The 25,845-nt window shown below is 45.0% G+C and overlaps 1 protein-coding gene across 1 annotated transcript in view; it reads left to right on the top strand.

The window, feature by feature from the left end:
* Nucleotides 1-25,377, top strand: part of TMEM232 (transmembrane protein 232) — a 762,630-nt gene extending 737,253 nt beyond the window's left edge. Inside the window, exon 14 of the mRNA XM_078677355.1 lies at nt 25,026-25,377. Within this exon, the coding sequence (XP_078533481.1) occupies nt 25,026-25,217 (192 nt within the window). The 3' untranslated portion in view covers nt 25,218-25,377. The remainder of the gene's footprint in view (nt 1-25,025) is intronic.
* The last annotated feature ends 468 nt before the right edge of the window (nt 25,378-25,845 follow it).

The raw sequence follows: 25,845 nt of genomic DNA, 5'->3' as shown, positions 1-25,845 counted from the left end.
GGTAAGCCTATCTAATCCCCAGGTGACAGCAGTAGCAGCGCTTAGATTTAAACAGCGGCGGAATACAGCTGCGCAATTACAATGACGCAAATTTAAAAGTAACGAACAGTGCAGGTTTTAAAAACAAGAATCCGAAGTAATGCGCGTGATGTCAGGAAAGGTCTGAAAGACGAGAGCTAGGAGCAGCTTTTATAAGCTCTCCAAATGCGGGCTTCCGGCTGCTCGAGCCTCTAACCCAACCAATATGGCGCCTGAGAATGTCTCAGAGCGTCACTACCTATCCAAGATGGCGGACGAATCACCAGGACCAGGGACCCCTAACTCAGTCTCGCAAACGCGGCTTGTGGGGCACAATTTAGATGCAGGTAAGCCTATCTAATCCCCAGGTGACAGCAGTAGCAGCGCTTAGATTTAAACAGCGGCGGAATACAGCTGCGCAATTACAATGACGCAAATTTAAAAGTAACGAACAGTGCAGGTTTTAAAAACAAGAATCCGAAGTAATGCGCGTGATGTCAGGAAAGGTTCTGGGCATGCTCTCTGTATCCTTTCTTAATCTCTGCCATCCTTTGCTTGTTTGAAGTTTATTTTGATCTATTTTACTCATTATCTATCCCTCTATTTTTCTTGCTCTATATTTTTGTGTTTTCTGCTACTTTTTGTTCATTTTAAACTACTTTTTTAAACGCTTTTCTTTTCTTCTTCCCTGTTCTATTTCTTCTTTCTTATTTTGCTTCCTTTCTGCCCAGACCATGGCAAAGGGAGCCGGGAAGAAGCCCGCAAAGGGGAAGGGTCCCGCACCCCGTGCCCGGCTCCCGTGCGGGCGTTTGAGGGGGGAGACAGTTGTAGCTCGGGAGATTTTTAGTGCGGAGGAGGTGGCCGCACTAGTCTTTCACGTCCAGCGCCGCCTCCCCAAGACCTTCATGGGAGGCGGCAGGATCGCTACCGGCTACGGGATCCGGGAGCGCCGGAAGCGGTGGGAGAAGGTGTGCCGGGCCATGTTTGAACACTCTGGGGTCCGGCGCACCTATAACAAGGCCACCCACCGCTGGACGGATCTCATGGACCGGGAACGCGACTTGCTGGACGTGCTCGGCGTAGAGATCTCCGGGCTTGGTGAGTAGTAGTAGCTATTTCTATCTATTTCATCACTACTCTGTTTTATCCCGCTCTGTGTGTTATTATATTGCAAATTTTTGTTTTTTACCAAGAGCAATAATGCTGCCGATTACATTGTAGGTAAATTATATTTCAAAATCTTCTATGCATTTCAGGTGCACTGCTCTCCTTCTCAGTAGCCTTGCTACTATGCTTATTTGTTTTCTATTTTGTGTTCATTTCATTGGCCTGAGAATTTATGTATGAGTGTAGTGTAAAGAACTGCGTAATGCTAGACACTAAGGGTCAGATTTTCAATTACCGGCGCATCCCTGCAAAGTAGCAGGGATGCGCCAGTAATTGTGCGCCATGCCACCACCACCCATGGTGCGCCGTATTTACAATGTGGCGCACCATGGGCCCAAAACGTCACAGAAGCCTTACGCATCTGTGCCGTAAAGGCGGCGCATTGCTGGAGTTGCGTGCCAACGATGGCGCAGCTCCAGCAATGCTCTGGGGTGCCCTATCTCCCCAATGCTGCATCAAGCAGTACGCCGGCTTCAAGCAGGCGCAGGGTTTGAGTCACGCATCATTGTCCTAAAAGTGACTGATTGACATCTTGTAGATTTCCCTCAGCCACTTTTAGGATTCGTTCCTGCGCAGGAACGCCCTCCCTTGCGCCGGAACGCCCCCTGATGGCGCAGGGCTTTACAACGTGATGCATCTCCCATATGCGTCACTTTGTTAATATACGCCACACCATGGCGCCTCTTTTGTTCTGCCGCTGCGTCACAAAAGTCACGCAACAATGGAGCAAATGAGCCGCAAGGGGCTTCTAAATCAGCCCCTACAAACTCAAGTCCAGTCCTTCCTTTAGACACATGGCTATAAGAAGAAATAGTGGTGGTGGTCGGTGTATTGATAGTTTGAGTATTCACTGATCTGCAAGCACGATTGACTTTGTCTGTCACTTCGCGTGCTGCGGACTGCTGCCTGCCAGGCCTAGGCAAACCTTTTTAGTAGTTTGTTTAGTGAGTTACATAGGAACTTTCCAAGTCAACGGTCCGCAAATCAATAACGTAGTAGACCACATGAGATCGGTCAATATATCCCGTGGAATAGTTGTCTATTTGCTATTTCGCCAAAATATTTTGTTATTGTTCTTTTGAAATGTTTGATTTGGTTGACAAATATCATCCATGTTTTCTGGTCTTTCTTTCTTTCATGTTGTACATCAGCTCCCCCCAGGGGCAAGAGGACACAGGAGGAGGAGGAGGGTGCTGTTCAGGATGCAGGCCAGGAGCGATCAGGCGAGGGCTCCTTTGCTGGCCCCAGTAAGTTTTAATTTTAATATAGAGTACCTATTTTTTCCTAGCGTTCCTCATTCGATTTTTTCTAAATCGTCTTTGATCTTCTTGTAGACTTTTGGTTTGGCTAGTAGGACAATCCATTCTACTACTGTTGCAGGGACAAATCTGCACAAACAGAACTATGGACACTAAATAATGCATTGCTTAGCTTATCAATTATAATAGGTGCTGTTAGACTTTCCACATACCTCAGTGATAACAGACTTTGTAGTTGAACCCCCAATCTCCTTACTGACTAGATAGTCTGGCAGAGTCATTTAGCTCCCAAAGTCACCGATGATTGATCCCCAATGATGATTAGATTATCCAACGCAGGACAAGAGTACGGAGTCAGAGTCAAGAAGTGTCAGAGGCACGGACTCATGCTTGCAAAAATTCCACAACCTTTAGCTCATCCACTCTAGTCTGGAGGACCAAAAACCACAGAGTCTATTTAAGTTTAAAAGCTTTATTAAAAGTAAACACATTTCTAAAAATCAACTTTGTCATAAAACTAAACGTTTAACTGAAAATGGAAAAGTGCTTAGTGCTGACGATTAATTGGACACATTTCTTGTGGTCGAGCCGAGCTCTCACCTGGTTTGAACTTGATCCTGCTCATGTTCTTAGAAGTCAAGCTTCAGTCTGTTAGGAGAAAAAGTGGTGCGTGTTAAAAATAAAAAGCAAGCATTCATCAGTTGTGCCAAAAAGTGCAGCAAGACAACAGCCTTCCCTGGAAAAAGGGACATTTTTACTTTAGAGTAGACAGACACAAATTATTACATTGTATTCTGTTTTTTTCACATTTCTTTATTCCTCCTAGACCAAATATTATATAGTAGTGAGTGGTGTATTCTAACATTCTTAAATGTACTTTGTAGGTGGAACATCTGGTGGTGGGGCCAGCGCGGAGGTGGTGGTATTGGACGAGGGGGACAACTCTGGGGAGGAGGCGGTGCAAGTGCCGGACGTGCCTCTGAGGGTTCACACGGTGGTGGCGGGCAGAGGTAAGCTATATATTCCTTACTTATTGAGATTGAAGACTGCATAGTGTTCTTTCTGCATGGGTGTATTATAAATCAACCAGGTAGTAGCCTCCTCTAAATGTACTTCGACTTAGCTGTGAAGTTTTTGGCGAGAAGAATCCCAATAAGATCTGAGATGAACTTGATGGATCGGATGAACGAAAAGCGAAAGAAGGGTGTAAGTAAGTGTGGAAGGACGAGAAATTTAATGATGACTGGCAAAGGAGAATGATATGTGTTTGCTTGGTCCCCGAGGTGGCTGGGAAGGAAAGAATATGGTATGGTGCATGGCTGGGTGAATGATGAAGCAAGGATGGGTGGAAGGAGAACAGCCTGGGTGGGTGAAACAGAAACTGTATGTGTGCATATACTTTGAAGGGATGGATGCCTGGATCATGGTATTATCGGACTCTTAGATAGCATATGTGTATCTAGAGAGAGTAGACGGTCACTGGATGAACTAAGTGTTACTTTGAAGAGCATGTAACACCACACCCGCACGTCCGTTCCAGTGTAGGAAAGACAAGGAAAAGAAGTTGTAATTTTGTCCAAATACTACCATGAATAGTAGCAGTAGTTTGTATTGCAACTGCAAGCACAGCATATATCCGGTTATTACGGTGGACACTCCCTACCTCTCTTAATAACTTTAGTTTAGTAGTAGTATGTCTTTCATGTGTTGTGGCACACTGTTCACTCAATAATAAGCAAAGCACCTAAAGTCATCCCATATGTCATCAAATACATCCCATGTGAAGTGATAGATAATCAGATTATTTAGCTTCTTCATTTTCCTTTTCTAGTACTCATTTGCACTGTAGGGTGAAAGCTAAATTAATTAAGCAGTAGCCCTTTTACCAGAGTATTCTCAGTGCCACCCGTAATAGAAAAGTAAGAGCTTCACCACCTGCATGTACTGGACCGGTACAGTAACGCAAGTCTGTCTCACTCATCATGTTGTGCGTCTGTTTTTCTCGGGTGCAAGTTCACTGCGCTGGCATTATGCCGGCTTGCATAAGATAACGTACCAATTTTACTAAACAAGAGAGAAGAAGAAGAATAACTGGTGTACTGTCATAGTCGACTGTAATGGAAGTCCATAGTGCTCGTAGAATTTGTTCCTTAAACTCCCACTAATGTTAGAGCAAGGATGAAGAAGTGGGAGGTTAGATAGATACTGTCCTCAATAGTTATGTACTGTGCTTTCAATTTGCTACTTGTACTGTGACACAACTTTCTGCTCAATCATTTTGTGTTAATCTTAAGGAGCATTGGTTACAGAGTGACTATGTCTTTCTTTCTTCATATAGTTGCTCCTTCCAAATCAACGAGAAGACCATCAAGGAGGGAGCTGGCTCAAATGGCCCGGCAACGGAGGCTGGATGCCACTGTCGCCGAATATCGGCGGCTGGTGGCCCTGGAGGAGGAGGAGACGCAGTCTACCGTTACAACATCCACTGGTACAGCTGCATCCTCCTCCGGGCACCCACGGGCTGCCAGCCAGCGCAGTGCTCCAGAGGTACGGAGCCGGGCTACCAAGGCCAACCGCCACCGCCAAGCAGCAAAAACAGCAGCTGCCCCCCACAGGAGTTGCAAGGCACGCCAGCGCCGCTTATCCCTAAGAGTGTCCTACCTGGAGCAGGAGGTCCATACCTACAAGAACTTGGTGGAGGGCCTCCGCTTTGACCATGCCACCCTCCGCAAGGAGTATGATGCCCTGGCCGCTAAAGTCAACAGCACCCTCCCGTAGTGTAGTGTCCCTTGCCCCTTTTTTAGAGACTTTTGGGGGGTGGGAATTGGGAGTTGGGTTGTGGGACTTTTGAAGGACAATCGTTGGGGTTAGGGAGGGTCTTGCGGGAGATTATGTTGTTAGGGCTACAAAAATATACTTTTTGAAACTTTATCTGACCATACCTGTTTTTTACTGCTTTTGAGTCTGGTGGGTGGGGGTTTAACAGTAAGTTTGTTTTCCTGAAGAGTCCTAGGACTTTAGTAGTACTACCGTCAATCTCTCGTCTATTCCTAATACTCCATTATACTACCTCCCACCAAACGCTTATCTTACCTGTAATTTGTGTTTGAAAGTAGGGCTAGCTCCACGGGAAATGGCGATTAAGGTTGGCAATCCTGGGCGGATGAAATGTCCTCATTGCGGTGGTACTAGTGGTGTGACACAGTGGCAGTTGCATGCCTATGGAAAAAAAGAAAATGAAACCTGGTTTGTCCTTACTGTAGCATTACAACGGTATGATAGAGAATATAGCAGGTGACAGTACACTAGAACAGTGCCACACAGAGCCTAACAAATGGTAAAGTATTGGAAGTATAACTAGTACTTGCGTTGAATTTCTTTGACATTGGCTACTACTACAAGAAATAGTACTGAAGCTGAGTAAGTCTAGAATATATCCTCGGATTCCTTCACCAGCCTGTTGCTATGACCTTATCCTCCCCAGCAAGTGTGTGGAATTATTGATGTCATTTAGTCACACATCAAGCAAAACCACACAGCCCGGGGGAAGAGGGTTAGGGACGGGTTTGGAAAATGGATGGGAATGGGGGGTTTCTTTTTGGGTAGGTTTTGTTGAGAGAAAAAAAAAAGCACAGCATGGACAAACAATAATTCAAGATAAAGAAATCTTTGGGTACAAAGCTAACCATAAATCTTTTTAAGTGACATAAAGGAAGTGCATGCCCTACTGCATGCATTGTTAATGAAAAGTAAGTAGTACTAGAATGCGACAGTACAGGGCTGCAGCGTTTTCACTTGCCTATCTCTGCACTCAGAGAAACACTTCTTATTCTTACATTAAATTAGGTTAAAAAATTAGCCGAAGTAAAACCTATAGAATGGCTGTAGGGATCAATTTAGAAGCAGAGAGAGATCCAAGAAATGGAGTCACACTCATAGAAGAAAACAATGGATACTGTATCTGTATGTTGTTGTAGTTCTCCTGTTAAATTTGGTAAGTAAGTTGCATTCAGCAAACAATTCCTCTTATTAGCGGCACTCCTCCATTCCAGCTGACGCTTCGTCCATCAATGTTGGTGACCAGAAGACACCCTGTCCACTGCTTGCCTGGCGGATGCTGAATTGCGGCTCGCTAATGTGAAGCCTGACTCCATCCTTTTTTCCCCATTGCACAGACTGAAACCCGGCCTGTAATTATTGAACGAAAAATAGGAAGTGCTATTACAACACCACTGATAAATAAATACAAGGTGTGTACGCTGTGTAGTGCAAAAAGTCACACTTTGATTTTCCAAATAGACAGTACAATATTTTTGAAAGTGCGAACTCTGTCTGAGTCACCTTTTGAAGGATAAATAAGTATGGGCAAATTAATTTAGCGGATCTTTCCCCTCAAGCTAGGTGTACTGTAAACTGTGTTTTAGAACAAAATTAGACCTTCCCAGCAGTGCTCCCTCCTCCCACCCAGACCCTTACTAAAGCCAGTCGCCAAAAATGTAGAAGACCCACAATCAGATCTCAAAAAAAGAGGCCTAGCAGAAAACTGGTGATAAAACGTACTTTGAAAGTAAAAGTAGGCCCAAATACCCCCTTACCCACCGTGGATTGTATTTCCAAACCACTTGCAAGCAAGCAAAAGTATCCATAGCCAGCATCGCTCCAAGACTCGAAGGCCCCTCCACCCAAACACATGCAATAGAAATACTGCTAACCCTAACGAGCCCTAAGTTAAGAATAGTGGCAAAGGCTTTCTTTAACTATGCCAAATCCCCCCTTTCCCACCATACTACTGGTTTAGAGTCTGGTGGGTGGTGGTTTAACAGTAAGTTAGTTTTCCTGAAACTTAAGTCTGTGTCATTTTCTTCCTTTAAGTGTAAATGGCTAAATGTTTTCAACAGTAAGTGCCTCTCACCGAGTAAGTGATCCCCCCTTTCCCACCATGGATTTTCTTCAAATCGCTTGCAACAAAAATTACACATTCCCACGAGTGCTCTAAAACCCCAGAACTCAGTTGCAAAAATCAAGAACACCCAAACACAGGCAATCCTGCTGCTAGGGCTAACCCTAACGAACCCTAAGTTACAAAAAGTGCCAAAACCTTTTTCCTCATGGATGTTGTTTAAACCAGTTTTATCCGGGATTAGACCTTCCCAGCAATGGCCCCAGAGCCGTCAACCCAGGCGAAAACAAGTAGAAGACCCCCAAACAGCCAAAAAGCAAAAGTACAAAAATGTGGACTTTGTCACTTTTGTGAACAGTTCCAAAATCACTCAGCGCGCGCTCTGCAGCTAGGCCCTAACTCCCCTCTGCCTCCATGGATTTCCTTCAAACCTCTTGCTATCTAAACTATCCATACCCAGTAGTGCTCCCAGACCCCGAACCCCACCCACAAACACCAGGAAGCCCCCCAAACAGGCCCCTGAAAACGCTACATTGAGCGAAAAGTCAGAAAAGGCAAAACCTTTTTTCCTCATGGATGTTGTTTAAACCAGTTTTATCCGGTATTAGACCTTCCCAGCAATGGCCCCAGAGCCGTCAACCCAGGCGAAAACAAGTAGAAGACCCCCAAACAGCCAAAAAGCAAAAGTACAGGTGATTAAAGTTTTAATTATATTAACTTGTGCAAAACAAAGAAAGACAGAAACACAGGAATAAAAGTCAATAAGTACGAAAAAGAAAATGTCCGAATTCATTGGCTCATTTTCAGGCCTCGGTGTCAGGGAAGAAGAGTTCATCCTCATACTCTGCGAAATCATCAGGCAGGAGTAGGTCAGTGTCACCTAACACAGAAGAAATTCCCTCATCTAAGTTGCTGTCCTCCTCGTCTTCTTCCATTGTGCGATCTGGTACTTTGAAATCTGGTGGTATGAGGTGCTCATTCATCTTGATCATTGTCAATATCTCCACATTTTTGGGCGAGAGGTGGGTCCGTTTGCAAGTTACAATGCCACCAGCAGCACTGAAAACACGTTCAGAAGACACGCTTGCGAGTGGGCAAGACAAGTAATGTATAGCCAGGCGGGAGATCTCTGGCCACAATTCTTTTTTCCCATGCCAATACGCCAATGGGTCAGCATTAACATAGACCTCTGTTGAGTCATTCAGATAGTCCTGCACCATCGACTCAAAGTTCTCCACGTTTCCTCCACTTTGCTGAATTTTCGCTCGGACCTTTTCAGAACCATAACCAATCTCAGCTAGCCAATCCTCTTCATCACCCGATATTTCTGTTGTGTCTGGTGCAGATGATGCGGTTGCTGGTGTCTTTAACGGCTGAGAGGTTACTTCTGCCACAGCCACAGGTGCAGAAGTGGAGTCTTCTGACTGGGGATGGCCTGCTGATGCTGATGTACTGCCTTTTCCTTCAATTTGCTTCCGTTCTCTTTCAAACCTGATGGCTGACCAGGCTACCCAACGTTTGTACTTTGTAGCATCTTCATCACTAAAAGGAAATAATGCAGAGCCTGCCAGCGCCTTTTTGTAGCGTGGATGCAGAATAGTAGCACAAATTTAATGCTGTTCTGAGTGGATCTTTTGAAGACGTTCATCGCCACGTAGACGCTCTAATAATTTCTCCGCCAAAAGAAAAGCTTCTTGCTTTTCTTCATCGTTTTGAAACTTTGAAGACACCGCCTTCAGTTTGTGCTCCAGCATGCGCAACAATGGGATAGCTTTTCCCAAATTACAGTCCTCCCTGCTGACTGCACGCGTGAAGAACTCAAAAGGACGAAGCATGTCTGTCAGGCTTTTAACTAGCTCCCATTGCGCCGCATTTAACCTCAGGTCCTCCTTCACAGCTGTACCCATTGTTAAGAAATACTGATCGAGTACCGTAAACTGCTTATACAGACGCTCAAGCATGTAGAAGGTTGAGTTCCAACGTGTTGGCACCTCCTGAATGAGTGCTTTCACTGGCATTCGACGTTCATGTAGCAGGCTCCTCAGATGCTTCCGGGCCTTAAAAGAATGGCTGAAATGGTTGCACATTTTTCGGCAGGTGACCACTAACTGGCATGCTGGACTTTCTTTCTCCAAGAATTTTTTAACAACCAGGTTTATACAGTGCGCCAAACACGGCACTCTGAAATAGTCACCCAGTTCCATGGCCTTAGCTACATTGGCGCCATTATCCGTGGAAACATAACCAATGCCACGTTTTTTTGGAGACAGCCAGTGAAAGACCTTTGTGTTGAACTCATTCAAAATGTTTTCTGCTGTATGACGTTTCTCCAAGCCAAACATGGCTAGTGTTGCATGTTTCCGAGCAGCTTTAAAAACTTGGTCCAGGTCAGCACCTGCGTTTAGCTTTGCTTTAACCCCTGAAAAAGAGACCCAGTGTGCAGTGATGCACATGTAATCAGTGCCTGCGGCTCTGGTCCACATGTCTGTTGTGAGATGTATAGTGTGAACAGCACTCTTCTGCAAAGCTGCCCCAATCACCTCCAGCACATCTTCATTTAGTGCTGGAACCGCAACTCGGGCAAAATAGTACCGGCTAGGAACCTTCCATTTAGGGCAGAGCGCTGCCACTAATTCGAGAAAACCAACCCCTTCTACAAAAGAAAAAGGTAGAAGATCCAGCGCTAGCATTTTAGCCAGCTTAGTGTTATACAGACGCACCATTGGGTGGTTGCGGTCATATGGCGCATCTGAAAACAACATTGTTTTAATGTTGCCCTGGACCATTTTACGGGATGATGATGATGATGACTTCTTCGACCCAGTTACGCTCGCTGATTAACTTTTTCGCATTGGTGTCTCACTCTGTCCCACACTCTTAGTGTGGCTCCCAGGGGTACTGGGTGTAAGTGAAGTGTGTGACACTTCTTCCTCCTCGTCATCATCAGATGGAACATCAACGTTTTCTCGACTTGCAATTCGGGCTTCCTTGATCTGCTTTAGGTGCGCCAACCATTGGACAGTGTGCTGGCTCTTAAGATGACCTCTCTGGCCTCCAGTCCCATAGTTGGTACCAAGCTTACCACGACTAATTGCAAGCTTACAAATGCTACAAATGGCTATGGTTTCCCTTTTTGTGGAAACACTAAAGAAGTCCCAAACTGCGGACTTGAAATGTCTGTGGGGGCCGGAGGAGGCGATACTGGTGGTGGCCGTGCTGCTAATGCCAGATGAAGTGGAGGATGTGTATTGCTGAACTTTACTATGTTGTGCACTTTCACCACCACTAATTGAGGTCGAGGTGGATGGAGGTCCCTTCTGGCGAGTAAGAAATATGGAAGCGGCACGTTGTGGTGTACTAGTTAACATCAATGATTCTGGTGTTCCCATTGCCTCCTCGTTGACTTCATCATCACGCTCAGCAGCTTGACGGGCTAGGGTCAAAATGTCTGTTTGCTGCATGCCCGCTGGGGCTTCAGTGACGTTAGTGATGATGACTGCGTCGTTGTCGTGAGAGTCTTCAGCAGCAGGAGTATACGCCACTTCTTGTTGAGCGTCATCACACTCCATAACTTTGAGAGTTTCGACGACCTTCCTTTTACGCTTTGCTACCTTTGTCAGATCATGGTGTGCCTCCTCAACCTCACTCTCAGACGGCAGTGGTGCTGGTTCCCAAGTAAGATCCATATCATCAGAAGGAGGTGGGCTTGAAGAAGATGTAGACACCAACACCCTTGATCTTTTCCTTGCTCGGGATGTGGACGACAATGAATGATCATCAGGAGGAGTGGCTTCCTCGAATGATACCTCGGCTTGATTGTCGATTTCCAGATGTGCCCCTACTTCTGGAGGAACAACTATTGTGGCCACTTGTTGTGCCCCTCCATGCACCTCTGCTTGCTCCTCTCCTTGCGCCGCCTCCTCTCCTTCCACATGTACTTGGGCTTGTACTACTTGCACATGTGATTGTTGTTGCGGCTGTGGTTGTTCAACACTCGTCAGATGAGTTACAACAACCTGTGTTGATTCTTGAGGGACATTGCTGCTACTTTCTTGCGATGAGCCAACATCACTGGTCGATGGTGATTGAACAACTATACTGGCTGCCTCTGCAGCACTCAAGGGTTTGGACCTAAGTTGGCGTGGTGGTGTTGGCACTGAGCCCAATGGAGCGGAGGTGCTGCTCCCAGCTTGGTCCCCAGCAGACCCCGCTGCTGCAGCTGGGGTACTTTTTTTTTCCCAAAAAATGTGGCGGTCGTCATCACACCAGTCTCCTTGGCAAGTGGCGCCACTTGCTTCTTCTGCTCCTTACTGGCAACTTTCTTGCTAGAGGAGCTACGGGCAACTTTTTTTGGGGCCATCTTCTTCAGATGTCACTCTGAACAGCAGGCCGCAGTTGCACAAGTTGCAGAGTTGTCTGTGGCCACACGTGACGTTGTGCTGCACACACCGCAGCAGGACTTCTTCCTGGCACTGGTGGTTCTCTTGTGCACCTACAAGCAATGGAAGACAGAGGAACATCAGTTATACACGCCAAAAAGTCAAAAAAACACACAAAAATCAGCACAATCCCAGCCCATCCATGGCCACAATGGTGTTTAAATTCAAGAAGACAACCCACAGAAAGACTAGGCCCATGCACCACTCACTACCCCTGGGCAAAAGGCCCCACCAGCAGCCCCAAAAAAACGACAAAAAACACAAAATTCAGCACAATCCCAGCCCATCCATGGCCTCAATGGTGTTTAAATCCAAGAAGACACCCCACAGAAAGACTAGGCCCATGCACCACTCACTACCCCTGGGCATAATGGATGAAAGCTAGGCAAAATAAGTGCAGGCCTCAGACACTGCCTCTCTTCAAAATGGCCCCTTGCACCCCAAGCACATGTTGCCTGTACCAGCACTCAAGATGGCCACCACCACCACCCACATGGCCAGTCCAAATCAACAGTAGCACCCCCAAAAAAACGAAAAACACACAAAAATCACCACAATCCAATGCCATCCAGGATGTTTACATTAAAGAGAGTGAAACCACCACACAGGCAGACTCAGTCCATGCACCACCCACTACCCCTGGGCAAAAGGCCCCACCAGCAGCCCCAAAAAAAAACCAAAAAACACAAAATTCAGCACAATCCCAGCCCATCCATGGCCTCAATGGTGTTTAAATCCAAGAAGACACCCCACAGAAAGACTAGGCCCATGCACCACTCACTACCCCTGGGCAAAAGGCCCCACCAGCAGCCCCAAAAAAACGACAAAAAACACAAAATTCAGCACAATCCCAGCCCATCCATGGCCTCAATGGTGTTTAAATCCAAGAAGACACCCCACAGAAAGACTAGGCCCATGCACCACTCACTACCCCTGGCCAAAAGGCCCCACCAGCAGCCCCAAAAATCGACAAAAAACACAAAATTCAGCACAATCCCAGCCCATCCATGGCCTCAATGGTGTTTAAATCCAAGAAGACACCCCACAGAAAGACTAGGCCCATGCACCACTCACTACCCTCTGGGCATAATGGATGAAAGCTAGGCAAAATAAGTGCAGGCCTCAGACACTGCCTCTCTTCAAAATGGCCCCTTGCACCCCAAGCACATGTTGCCTGTACCAGCACTCAAGATGGCCACCACCACCACCCACATGGCCAGTCCAAATCAACAGTAGCACCCCCAAAAAAACGAAAAACACACAAAAATCACCACAATCCAATGCCATCCAGGATGTTTACATTAACGAGAGTGAGACCCCACAGGCAGACTCAGTCCATGCACCACCCACTACCCCTGGGCAAAAGGCCCCACCAGCAGCCCCAAAAAAACGACAAAAAACACAAAATTCAGCACAATCCCAGCCCATCCATGGCCTCAATGGTGTTTAAATCCAAGAAGACACCCCACAGAAAGACTAGGCCCATGCACCACTCACTACCCCTGGGCATAATGGATGAAAGCTAGGCAAAATAAGTGCAGGCCTCAGACACTGCCTCTCTTCAAAATGGCCCCTTGTACTCCAACCACATGTTGCCTGTACCAGCACTCAAGATGGCCACCACCACCACCCACATGGCCAGTCCAAATCAACAGTAGCACCCCAAAAAAAACAAAAAACACACAAAAATCACCACAATCCAATGCCATCCAGGATGTTTAAATTAGAGAGTGAGACCCCACAGGCAGACTCAGTCCATGCACCACTCACTACCCCTGGGCAAAAGGCCCCAACAGCAGCCCCAAAAAATCAACAAAAACCACAAAATTAAGCACAATCCCAGCCCATCCATGGCCTCAATGATGTTTAAATTCAACAAAACAGTTGTATAATGCATGCACCCATAACCAACCCTGGTCCTACTGGATACTGTGGCTACCCACAGTATATTTTATTTAATGTTCTGAAAAAGTTCCAAAATTGTAGTTGCAGCAACTGTAATGCCCCAACAAACTTACTTGTGAAAGTTGATTTCTAATCCAAAAGTGATCCAAAGAAAGTCAAAAAGGCCTCAAATCCAAATATCCAGCAGCACCCACAAAAAGTAATCCTTCCAGGTCAAGGTCCAAATGAAAGTGACCAGCACATGAAGAAAGCACTGGGAGGAGCCTGCTGGACAGGAACAGGAAGTTGGAGACTGTGGGGCACTTCCTTCCCCTCCCCCCCAAAAAAATTGACTCCTTGCAACAAAAAAGTGCATTCAAATGTCAACCTGAGGAGTGATTCTGATAAAAAATCATCATTTTCTCAAGGTTTATGCTGTTTTCTGGTGGATTTCTTGTGCAGAATTGCAAAATCTCTATTCTCGAGTGCGAGATTGTTCCTGCCTGCCGCACCTACGTGTTCGCAATTGCGAACTCTCGCAATGCGTGCTGTGCAAGGTAAGGTGGCAAGCTGCGATGACGTATTCGCGGGCGCCAACTCCCGCGGGATCCCGCAGCAAGATCCAAAATGGCGCAGCACTCGCAAAATATAGAGAAAAACAACTCGGCAAACGCTGCATGACGGAAAGTGAACACCGTGCGCCACGCCGCGCGCCGCAATATTGTATCACCAAGCAAAAAAATCCGCCGCGTGCGAATTGACGGATTTTCGTCAAATTCGCAAGAGTTCGCGGATTGCGAATTTGCTGAAAATCCGCAAATTCCGCGAGCGGAACGGATTTTACGCCCATGCTTATACTCCACGATAGTCTGGAAATTGGATTGAATTTAAGGAATTGGAGGATTGGAAGGTCATAAGGAAATTCGAGCGGAGACTCAAATTAGAATTAAAATTGATTAGAACCACGAAGTATAGGAGGAAGACTGTTGGATTTAATGCCATGATCGTTTGGAACTTGGGTTGAGGATTAGAAGGTTTGAGAAAAATATATTAGTGGAAAATTACAGTGGAAATAACATTTTCTAAACCCTGATGATGTCCCAAATGGGGACGAAACGCGTCGGCTGTTAACTTTGTTGTATTAATAATATTACTGTTGCTTGGAAGCTGACTGACATCAACATATTGTTCTGAATAAAGAAAATGAACCATACAACATTCGCCTGGAGGATTACTTCTTGGAAATTGGCATCACAAAATTTCATGTTTTATTTCTCACGCTCCTTCTGTATTCTGATTTATGTAAAGCAAGCTAGGGGATTTGAACGGTGTGCCCCTATGAAGTTGAGCGTGTCGTGGTATAGAATCAATAGTTCAGTTCTTTATTTTGAACTGATAGCTGCTCAGTGCATGCAGTAGTAGCCTACATCGTCTTGTCGTAGAGGAATAGTGTTCCCTCATGGTGTAAAGATGATTTTTATATTGTGTGTTTGAAAATACCACCTTTAGAAAGTGGGTATTTTCTTGCTCAGCCATAATGTGTACCTCTGCTGGTATGTGGTTGACTGTCTGGCTTTTGAATGACAGGGGCTGGGGATGTGCATTCTCTCAGATGGCCACCAGGGTGGGGGGTTGATGTATGTCCTGCCTTTTCTGGATGAGTCAGTTCTAGGCTGAATAGACCTGGGCTGCATTTAGAGTGAGACCGTAACTGGAGAAACCAATGCATCCCCGAACCTCAAGCATCGCATCTGTGTGCCACGCCTACAAGAACACCGGGGCCGCAGTAAGAAACCGGTGCATCACCTCCCCACACAGTAAGAAACCGATGCATCACATCCCCTTCAGTAAGGAACCAACACATCACCACCCCTGCGTGGCACTACAGCACCAATGCAGCACCTCCCGTGGGTGTAAGGAACCGACGCATCACCTTTCCTGGGCGTAAGGAACAGACGCATTACCTTCTCTGTGACAGTTTGTGAGCATGACGCATCCAAGGTACTTTGTGTGAAACGTGTTGCATCTGCAATTTGCTTTCAACAGAACTGTTTCTACATTTTGAAAGTCATATTTGTATTACTGTATTATGGATTTTTCTTGTTTTGGTCTTGTTTGGCTTAGATAAAGATTACTTCTTTTTCTAAACTGGTGTGGTGTCCATTTGTAGTGTTTTTACTGTATTACTGTATGTGCTTTACACACTGCCTCTGAGATAAGCCTGTCTGCTCATGCCAAGCTGCCAAGGGGGTGAACACTGATTATTTTAGAAGTGTATCCCCCTTATCCTAACTAAGAACAAGCATTTACAATGCAACAATCTCGCCTTTGCCAAAGTTAGAGCTATTGGCATTGTAAATGACCAAATTTATGTGTTAGTTTTGAAAACAGATAAATAAATGGCATTAACATTTACAATGTGATAGCTTAATCTCTCGCAAATGCGAGACCTATTGAATTTGTACCCACCCACACACCCACAGAGAGCCACACACACACACACACACACACAGCACAACGAGGCAACAGGGGGGCAGAAAAGCGAGCACAACGAGGAACAGGGGGGCAGAAAAGCACGCACTCACCGGCTGGGGCGGAGGACTCGGCAGCTTCTCTACCACCTCCAGGCGCTTGTTGTTTTTTAGGGGTTGGGCTAGTGGCCCGTGACTGTCGCAGAATTAAAGATACTTAAAAAGTGAGTCTGGGTGCACCATGATAGTGTCACAGCCACAGGGCTCTGCAACCTGTGTGACTGCATTTTAAGAACATGGATCCCCCCCTCCCCCACCTTGTCAACCAGGTGGGACTAAGGTGAGTCCACTCCTATCTAACAATGTGTACCTTTACTGTGAAAACTGCACCCAAGAGCCTCTGTGTGTGCTTGGTCCTCTGTGTTGAGTGCGAGGGCATCTGGGGAGAAGGGAGCATCTGAGTGATGTGCACAATCTTTAGTCGGCCAGGCCTCTGCATTTCCGGACCCCGAGCGTTGGGGGAGTGTGGGCCTGTAAAACACAGGCCTCATTAACATACTGCAAGGTCCCAGGATTAGTCGCTGGCCGCAGCTGTGAAGATTGCACCGCGTCTCTGATTCCGCGGGAGAAACACAGCCTGGCTCCGACCTCAAAATCCCCCAGGAGCTAGCAGCGTGGCGGCGCACTTCTAATTATTGGCAGCTCAAGGCCAATTGAAGTGCAGGTCAGAGGGGGGCCGCGGTGGGGGTGCAGGTGCCTTTGTGCAGGCCTGTATCCAAGCCAGGGTCCTCCCAGAGTCTACCCACATGCAGCCGAACCGAACCCAAACAGCAGCAAGCAAGACTTGTGAACACTCACAACCCAGCGGCAGCCATTCCAGAGTCGCCCAGTCCAAACACGCTGTGATCCGCATCACCAAAGGTTGTCACGTGACCGGTTCTTTTAGCGGCAGGACCGGAATATAAAGGCACAGCCAGTACAAATATTAGGAAAGTCGTCTAAAGCCGTTTTTTTACTCAGCACATCAGCACATACTTAAATAATATATATAAGCAGCAAGCACTTAAACAAGCACAACCAGTGAGAGGGGGGGCAGGAGAGCAAGCACAAGTAACGAGGGGGGGCAGGACAGCAAGCACAAGCAACGATGGGGCAGGACAGCAAGCACAAGCAACGAGGGGGGTCAGAAAGCAAGCACAACGAGGGCGGGTCGGAAAGCACGAGGGAACAGATGCACAACGAGGGAACAGACGCACAAAAAAGTACCAGCTCAGGGGGGAGTCTCTGTCTCTTGCGTGGTCGGTCAGACAACGCCATGACCAGAATTTAAAGGCACAGCCAGTACAAATATTAAGAAAGTCGTCTAAAGCCGTTTTTTTACTCAGCACATACTTAAATAATATATATAAGCAGCAAGCACTTAAACAAGCACAACCAGCGAGAGGGGGGGGCAGGAGAGCAAGCACAAGCAACGAGGGGGGGCAGGACAGCAAGCACAAGCAACGAGGGGGCAGGACAGCAAGCACAAGCAACGAGGGGGGTCGGAAAGCAAGCACAACGAGGGGGGGTCGGAAAGCACGAGGGAACAGATGCACAACGAGGGAGCAGACGCACAAAAACTTACCGGCTCAGGGGGGGAGTCTCTGTCTCTTGTGTGGCCGGTCAGACAACTGCCATGACACCACCATCTTTCTCCGAGGCGAAGCAGAAATGCCTCGGAGAACGCATCGTCATTTTCAGATTCGGTGCGGGGTTTTCTTTCTCTCCTCTTCCCATTGGCTGGAAGGTAAAATTCCAGCCAATGGGAAGAGGAGAGAAAGAACCTAAAAAATACACCTCCGAATCCCAAAAAGACGGGGTTTGAACGGAGTGATGCCCCTCTCCTCCAATGGCTGGCCAGCATTTACGAGGCCAGCCAATGGAGAAGAGGGACGGGTTCAATCCCCGTTCTCTAAAACATCATTTTTCTCCCAGCGGAGACTGCGCAAGCGCAGCCTTCGCTAGGCAAAACCTAAAAAGGGTCCATTCTTGGACAAAGGTGCAAACCATTGCCAACATTAGACACACATCACATTCAATTCTTATTTTTTTTTCTATCAATTACCACCAACCTCCATACAAGAATTTCTGCCTGCCTTACAGCCATCAGGGTGTAGATGGCATTCTGCATTGTAATGCTAAAGCCATCTAAAACAGAAAGTCTTCAATTTCAGCATATTTTGCTCCCTCCTCTTACTACCTTCCCTAGTGCACTAACACTCACTTGGTGCACTGTAACCTTTGTGTGTAATTTGATTCCAACAGGTGATGGCCGTCATTTGATCTCAATTGCAGCTGTTAGAGCCGAGCTACTCAATATCACAGTACTCTACAAACAACTCCTTTTCTACATAGCCTGATTGACATCTGTCATGAGCAAGCTGCATTTCTGCAACAACCTAGTGTGGGCTAGTTTGACAATTGCAGCACCCCTCACCCCTCTCCTAAATAAAATGGTTTCCTTATCTGTGTGTTAAGAAAAGTGAATTATTATTTGGGATGGACAAGTGTCCACCTCAAAGAATAAGGCAACCTGCTAGATGTGTTACAAACTAAATAGAATAAGCCTGCGCTCAATCTCAAGTAATGTGACACAAAGCAGTCAGGCTAAACTCAAAGGTAATGTTTAAATTATTTAAACAATGAATATACAATAGGAAACAATCACACAAAACACAATGGAAATCTGCGGATTTTAAAATAAAAATAAAAATGTTATGAGTACAATAAGACTAAAATGACAAAAATGCATCAAGGGGAACTGAATGTTTGAAGTATCAGACAGTCTGGGATCGTACACCTTGGATGCCCTCAATCTCATCTGCGGAGTTCCGTAGGGATACTCTATGTGCCCGACCCTCTTCAACACATACATGATCCCACTAGCCATCATCTTTGCTCTCACAACATCATACAACACACAACTCATTCTTTCCCTCAAGGACAAGACGTCCAGTACTCGGGTTAATTTCAGTACCTGTAATTCCTTCTTTCTCCTGGAGCAATGTCAGATGTTCTACATTTGTCCAGATCCTTGATTACCGCTTTGTGAAAACAGTTTAGGGCATCATGTCGTGTTTGTGGAATAAACTTCGATTGTGGTTTAAACTCACTTCTTCTGCTTGCTTGACGGATTCCTAGTTCTTGCAGAAGTTGAACACTGTCTTCCATGTCAGTGACACTTTTCTGTGCGTGCGGCTCCTGTAGATCGTACATGGCTACTAAAGTTCCTCTTGTATCCTCCTGTATCCGAGGTGATTAAGGTGCTACACACTACTTTAGAAATTAGAATAGAATAGAATAGAATAGCATAGACTTAAGGTGGGTTTCCCTCACTAGTTCAATCCATCCTGAAACTTCTGATGAGCAGACGTGAGGAACTTGCATACCGACTGATCCTGGCCGGTCGTGGCACTTTTGCCAATTACCTTGGTTCCCTCTTATTCACTTTGGACCATGGATTATTTCACAATGGAGTGACTATACAATTATTTGCCTTTCTTGGTAGATAAGGAGCTGTTTAAACGCAAAGCAAAATAAATCGAAACTTTTCACTAACTCGATATCACTAGTGGCACCAATCTCTTGATTATCTGGACCACTTCCTTCGCTCAACATATGTGAAGAGCTCTTTGCCTATCTTACAGAACAGTTAAGCTGTCTATACTATATCCTCGGCTACTCTCACTTTTTGGATCATTCACCATCCTAATAGGTGTCATAATCTGCATTACAGAAGAGGCTGTGTAAATTACTGTTTCTCTTCTACAATACCAGAGGGCCTTTTAGTGTCAAAAGCATTGTTATGTTATGTTAATGGTGGTCTTATAAAGCGCTCGGCTACTCTGGCAGAGTTTCCCGGCGCTATACAGACCTGCAGAGGCTGAGCCAAAAAAAACTGACGAACTACTGTCCAAATAACCAGGTCTTAAGCCCCTTCCTAAAGGAGAGCAGGTTGTCTAGTTTCCTGAGGGAAAAAGGCAGTTTGTTCCATAGTTGAGCTGCCAACAATCTGTATGAGCGTCCTCCAATACGCGCTCGTTTGGTTACAGGTACAATAGCTAGCGCTTGAGAGGCGGATCGTAAAAATCTAGAGGGAAAATAGAACCGCACTCTTCTCCTTAGATAGAAAGCACCGGTGCCATGAAGAGATTTAAACGCCGTGATGAGAGTCTTGAAATAAATGCGTTTGCACACCGGCAGCCAGTGCAGCGAATTCAGAAGAGCAGAGGTGTGAGCCCTTCGACTGAGGCCGAAAATGGCCCTTGCTGCCGAATTCTGAACAGATGGAAGACGGGTAAGGAGATATTCCGGGAGGCCTAGATAAAGTATGTTGGCGTAGTCCAACCGTGAGCCGATCAGAGCCTGTACCGTAATCCTCATGTGGGCATGAGACAGAAAGGGAAGAAATTTCCTAAGAGTTCTTAGAAGGCCAAAGCATTGGCCGACTACACTAAGAATCTGGGGTTTAAGGGTCAGGCCATTATCAATTTTCACGCCCAAGTTTTTCGCCATGGAAGTAGCCGACGATGAAGGATACATAACGGCGGGCCACCAAGATTTCCAGTTGGCGTCGGGGGAACAGCCAAAAAAAAGGACCTCTGATTTATCCGAGTTGCATCTAAGCTGGTTCAGTTGGAACCACAAGAAAACAGCCTCGAGGCAGCTCATGATGATATCACCGGCAAAGTCTGTGTTCTTATGGCAGGTGAATAAAAGCTGCGTATCGTCGGCGTAGGAAACAATCCGGGCTCCATGCGATTCAACCAAATCAGCCAATGGAGACATGTAAATATTAAAAAGAGTGGAGCTCAGAATCGATCCCTGTGGGACTCCCACCTCAAGCGGAGGAACTGAGGCAGAGAAAGGAGGGGCCCAATCGATTGTTGGCGGCCAGATAGAAAAGACTCAAACCAACTGAATACCGTTCCTCTCAGACCAATCTCCTGGAGTCTTGAAAGAAGCCGGCTGTGACGGACGGTATCAAAAGCCGCCGAAAGATCGAGAAGAACCAACATCGCCTTCCCTCCATTGTCCAAAACCTCCTTTATAGACTCAGTAACCTCCGGCAACGCAGTCTCCATGCTTAGGTTCAGGCGAAACCCGGATTGAGTGTGATGGAGAATATCACGGGTTTCGAGGAAATTCGAGAGAGTGGAGTGGACATGTTTCCCCGCAATTTTAGCGAAGGCAGGGAGTAACGAAATCGGTCTATAGTTAGAGTGGACGAGGGGTTCCAGATTAGGTTTTTTCAGTAGCGGGAGGATATGAGCCATTTTCCATGTACTGGGAACAATGCCGGTTTTAAGAGAGGAGTTGAGAACCAGATTAATGATAGGATTGATAATGTGTGCCATCTTGGCCAAAAACTTCGCAGGACAAGGATCCGACGGAGAACCAGACTTTAATTTAGATAGCAGGTCTAGGGACGTTTGTGGGAAAAGGGGAGGAAAAAAGAGAGCAAATGAGGCACGGGGAGATTTGAACAAGTGTTCTCATACACTCCCAGGGTACTTTCAATATATTCACCTATGATCTTTTTCCTTTAATAACTCTTTAATAATTGTACATTTGCACACCTTGCTAGTTAGCTCTGTACCCTCTATGCATATGCACATTCACAGCTGAGGAGCCATACACAAAGGGGACAAAGGAAGAGGCAAAACTGACACATAAAAACCCCATAGAGCATGAAGCCATTAAGCAGGACTGACACCATGCTCGAACTTTCAATACATGCTAGCAAGACAGGGGCTCTGGTTGCATTCACCTCTTGTCACTATATTGTACCATGCAGCCAGACGATAATTAGCTCGACACAAAAACCAAAGGTGTAGGTATTATTCAGACCCTCCAGGATTTAGCGATTTCGCGATTTCACGGTTTGCCACGAAATCGGCACTTTTGTAAAAATGCCACAATTTTTACAAAAGTGCCCGCGAAATCGTCACTTTTGTAAAAATTGCCGTGATTTTTACAAAAGTGCCAGCGAAAATGAAGTGGCCTCATTTGCAGATTATGGCTTGTCATTTTGTAGTTAAAGGAGTTTGCTTAATATAGTTCTAAGGCAACTTTATTAATTCCTTTGTTATGCTGCCTGACATACCTACATACACAGTAAAACACAAATGAGAAAATACAATACAAAAAGCTTAACTGAGATGCAGCAATTATCTGTCCTTAAAATTAGAACAGGAAGATTGCTTCTGTCTGACCCTCTGTCTTTGTACATCAGCTGAAATAGCTTAAGACAGGTGAGAAAGTGTCAGTCCATTGGTAGTACTGTTTTGACCTGCCCCGAATTCCACAAACTGTCCACACCACTCACAAAGGGAACATGTCTCAGGAATGTCATTTAGTTTTGCCGCTTAGTCTGAAGAAACTACTTAATTATTTAATTTGAAAAACCCAATTGACCAGACATAAATATAGGTTCAGGCCTCCAGTGGGTCTGTGAATACAACTTCAGTCAGAATGCTTGAGGCTTTCAGGGATACAAATTCAGCAACTATTATATGGAAAAACTATCAGACCAGAACGAAAAAATACAGAGGTACCCAAACTAAGTTTACAACAACAAGCCCTTACAGAGTTATTGGGTGTTTTATCATTTATTTTTTTTAATAATCTTTTTTTAGATTTTATAATTTTTCCAGTGTCTGACAAAACAATCATTCTGATTTGCTTATTAACATTAGAATATAGAAAAACAAGTGTCACAGCATCTCTTCATTAGTAATTAAACAAGTTCTTGGCACTCTCCTCCTAACAATGATTAGCCCTTCAATGGGGACTTTTACTGCTCAGTGGCGAGCCCAGAATAGAGCGGCTCGTATAGTGCCTATATTATATCAGGCAGTGTGTGCCAGAGACATACAGTCAAATAGGTCTACACTGCCGAAAATTGCGTGACTTAATAAACGGAGTTAAAGATTGTTTGGTGTATTTTCTGTGAAATTTACAATAAGAAATGAAGTGCAGCACTGATTGGGAGGATCTTTCATCCTAGGGACAAGGACACACACTAAAGATTCTTTGGTAACCCATTGCATAAAAAAGTAAGTAGATTACAGCATCAACCCTAAAGCAGAATAGTAGGGGTCTTTCCCTCCGACCTCGAGCACTAAGTAAATATTGTCCCAGAGCATTTGAGGGGTCAAATATAAATAAACTGAGATTGAGGGTTTTTTGCTTTCTGTTGTTAACCTTTGTGAGGGAGCAGGATTTAGCAACGTGTTCACTGTCTTTTTTCCTATCCTCCGCTGGAACAGTGCTCTGTGCAAATTTGAGACAGCCCTACCTCAAAGGTGTTTTTCACATATGATAACCATGGGTTTCTAAGGCAGTTTGCCGCGAAATCGGCACTTTTGTAAAAATGTCACGATTTTTACAAAAGTGCCCGAGAAATCGGCACTTTTGTAAAAATGCAGCGGTTTTTACATAAGTGCCCGCGAAAATGAAGTGGCCTAATTTGCAGATTATGGCTTGTCAGCGCAATTCCTGTGCCATCAAGCCTCTTTGAATCTACATGCCAGGAACTGCACAACGCAGTGGCATATGAGTATGCCAAGTATGTCCATGAGTAAGCCTGGACGTCTGTGGATGTCGAAAGAAGCGATGCATTATTACACCAGGGCGCACAGCTTCCAAACATTTTAAATCTACAGCAGGATGTGAGTTACCAACAATTGTTTTAGAGTTAGAACGACCTCAAGGACCATTGCCGTTTGCAAATGTAATTGCATATTCTTTTTTCAAAGTATCAGGACTGGTTGATTTTTACATGTGTAAAGTGTACCTACGAACGCGGAAATACCACAACTGGATACAAGATACAGGGTTTTACTGTCATTTCAGTAATCCCATTTTGGCCACATCCCGTAAGGGGAACCTAAGCTTAGCTGCCCGTCTCTCCGTGTAGGACAGAATAAACCTTTCTAATTCAGAAGTTGCTTTAATATATGAAAGTAGGGTTGTCTCAATGCATCAAGATATATTTTAAATACAGGCACATTGGACATGGAAGGTGAGGGGGTAACATGGCCAACTAGAGCATGGGCGTCAATTCACTAATATGCTAGGGGTACTGGAAGGGACATTAAAGGAAATTACTTCACATTAGGGCCTATTTCAAAGTGGAATACTCAGCTAAAACAGTTTCCATTGTTTTAATGCTGAAAATGAATGATTCAGAGTAAAATAAAGTGCTGCACAAATGCCGCTAAATTTCCATATTTGTGCCGCTAAATTTCCATATTTGTGCCGCTAAATTTGCTAATCCATGCCGCTATATCCTGGGGGGTCTGATTATTGAGAGGAGAACAAACAGACAACATATGTCACTTGTAGTGGGAAAGAAACATGCACTATGCGAGCAATTGTAAAAGCCTTCAGGTAAAGGTATGTTACTGTTATTTTTCCACATAATGCTTTCCATTTCCCCTTTCATATCCACTGGACATTGACAGAGTGCCTAACTCCAAAGCATCAAATGGATCCACTGGAACCTAATATACAGAAGGGACACGTGCTACATGGAACTCATTGACAATATGTTGCGATTATTTCTTAATAATGTATATTGGAAGTGGTATAGTTAAGTGAATGTTATACTAACTTTTATGTAGGGTGCATTCAATTAAATAAGTCTACTGTGCCATATTGAATGATATCATACATCCTAGAGGTGTGCAGCCATAGCGTTTAGAGGGTACTTCAGTTGTCATAAGCAACTTAATGAAAAAGCGACTTTGTGAGGAAACCAGAAGCATGTCCTTTTTGCATGTTGTGCTTTATTAAATCTCCTTCCACTTTTGATTCACTGTTAGTCACTTTATTTTCTCCGCAGTTGGGTAGGCAACTTCTGAATCAAATGTCAAAGGAAGAAGACCTATGGCGGAAGGATCTGTCCTTAAAACAGAGAAAGGAGGATGAGAGCTTCATAGAAACAATGCAACAAAGAGAGCAATCACTGAAAATGGATAACAGGGCTTATGAACTACTTGGTGCCACATACGAGGAGATGAAGTTGGGGCTGTAGAAAATCGGACAATACATTTAGACTTAGAGTATCAAAAGTTTAAAGAAATTGTACAACTTTAATAAAATTAGTAAAATAAAATAAACTTAAGCATGTGCGTGGTGAGTAGTACTTTGGCGCCACAAATTGTTGAGTTTTGACACAACCAATAAAAATGCCCATGAACAACACAACTTCCAGTGTGCCATATTTCTAGTTTTTATAATAAGGAAAATGTATTTGTGTTAGTGCGTTTGGGTGTAAATGCGGTTTGACTTCAAGATTTGTATATACTACCGTTTTGAGGGCACGCGCATAAAATGACCAAGTGTGTACTGCTGGTATTAAAAACTATGTAGCGTTGTAAAAAAATTGGGTTCTTTAGTAGAAGTCTTTACTACGTTACTTTATTCTAAATAATAACTAGTTATTAATAATTAAATAATACAATTTGTGTTTTAATTTCAGAGTGAAAAAGAAACAACTGGCGACTTTTTTTTTATTTTGTTCAATAAAGTTTTACAACATAACCGGGTTTTGCTGGGGGTAAAAAGCACGCACATAGCCCATAACTGTTCGAATTGTGCATAGCAGGCCAAGAAATACAGAACAGTAGCCACTCAACGCAAAGCATGCAAACCACTGATAA

Source organism: Lissotriton helveticus, chromosome 2_1 (genome assembly GCF_964261635.1).
Source record: "Lissotriton helveticus chromosome 2_1, aLisHel1.1, whole genome shotgun sequence".
Lineage (NCBI taxonomy): Eukaryota > Metazoa > Chordata > Amphibia > Caudata > Salamandridae > Lissotriton > Lissotriton helveticus.
This window is presented reverse-complemented; position numbering and strand designations above follow the sequence as displayed.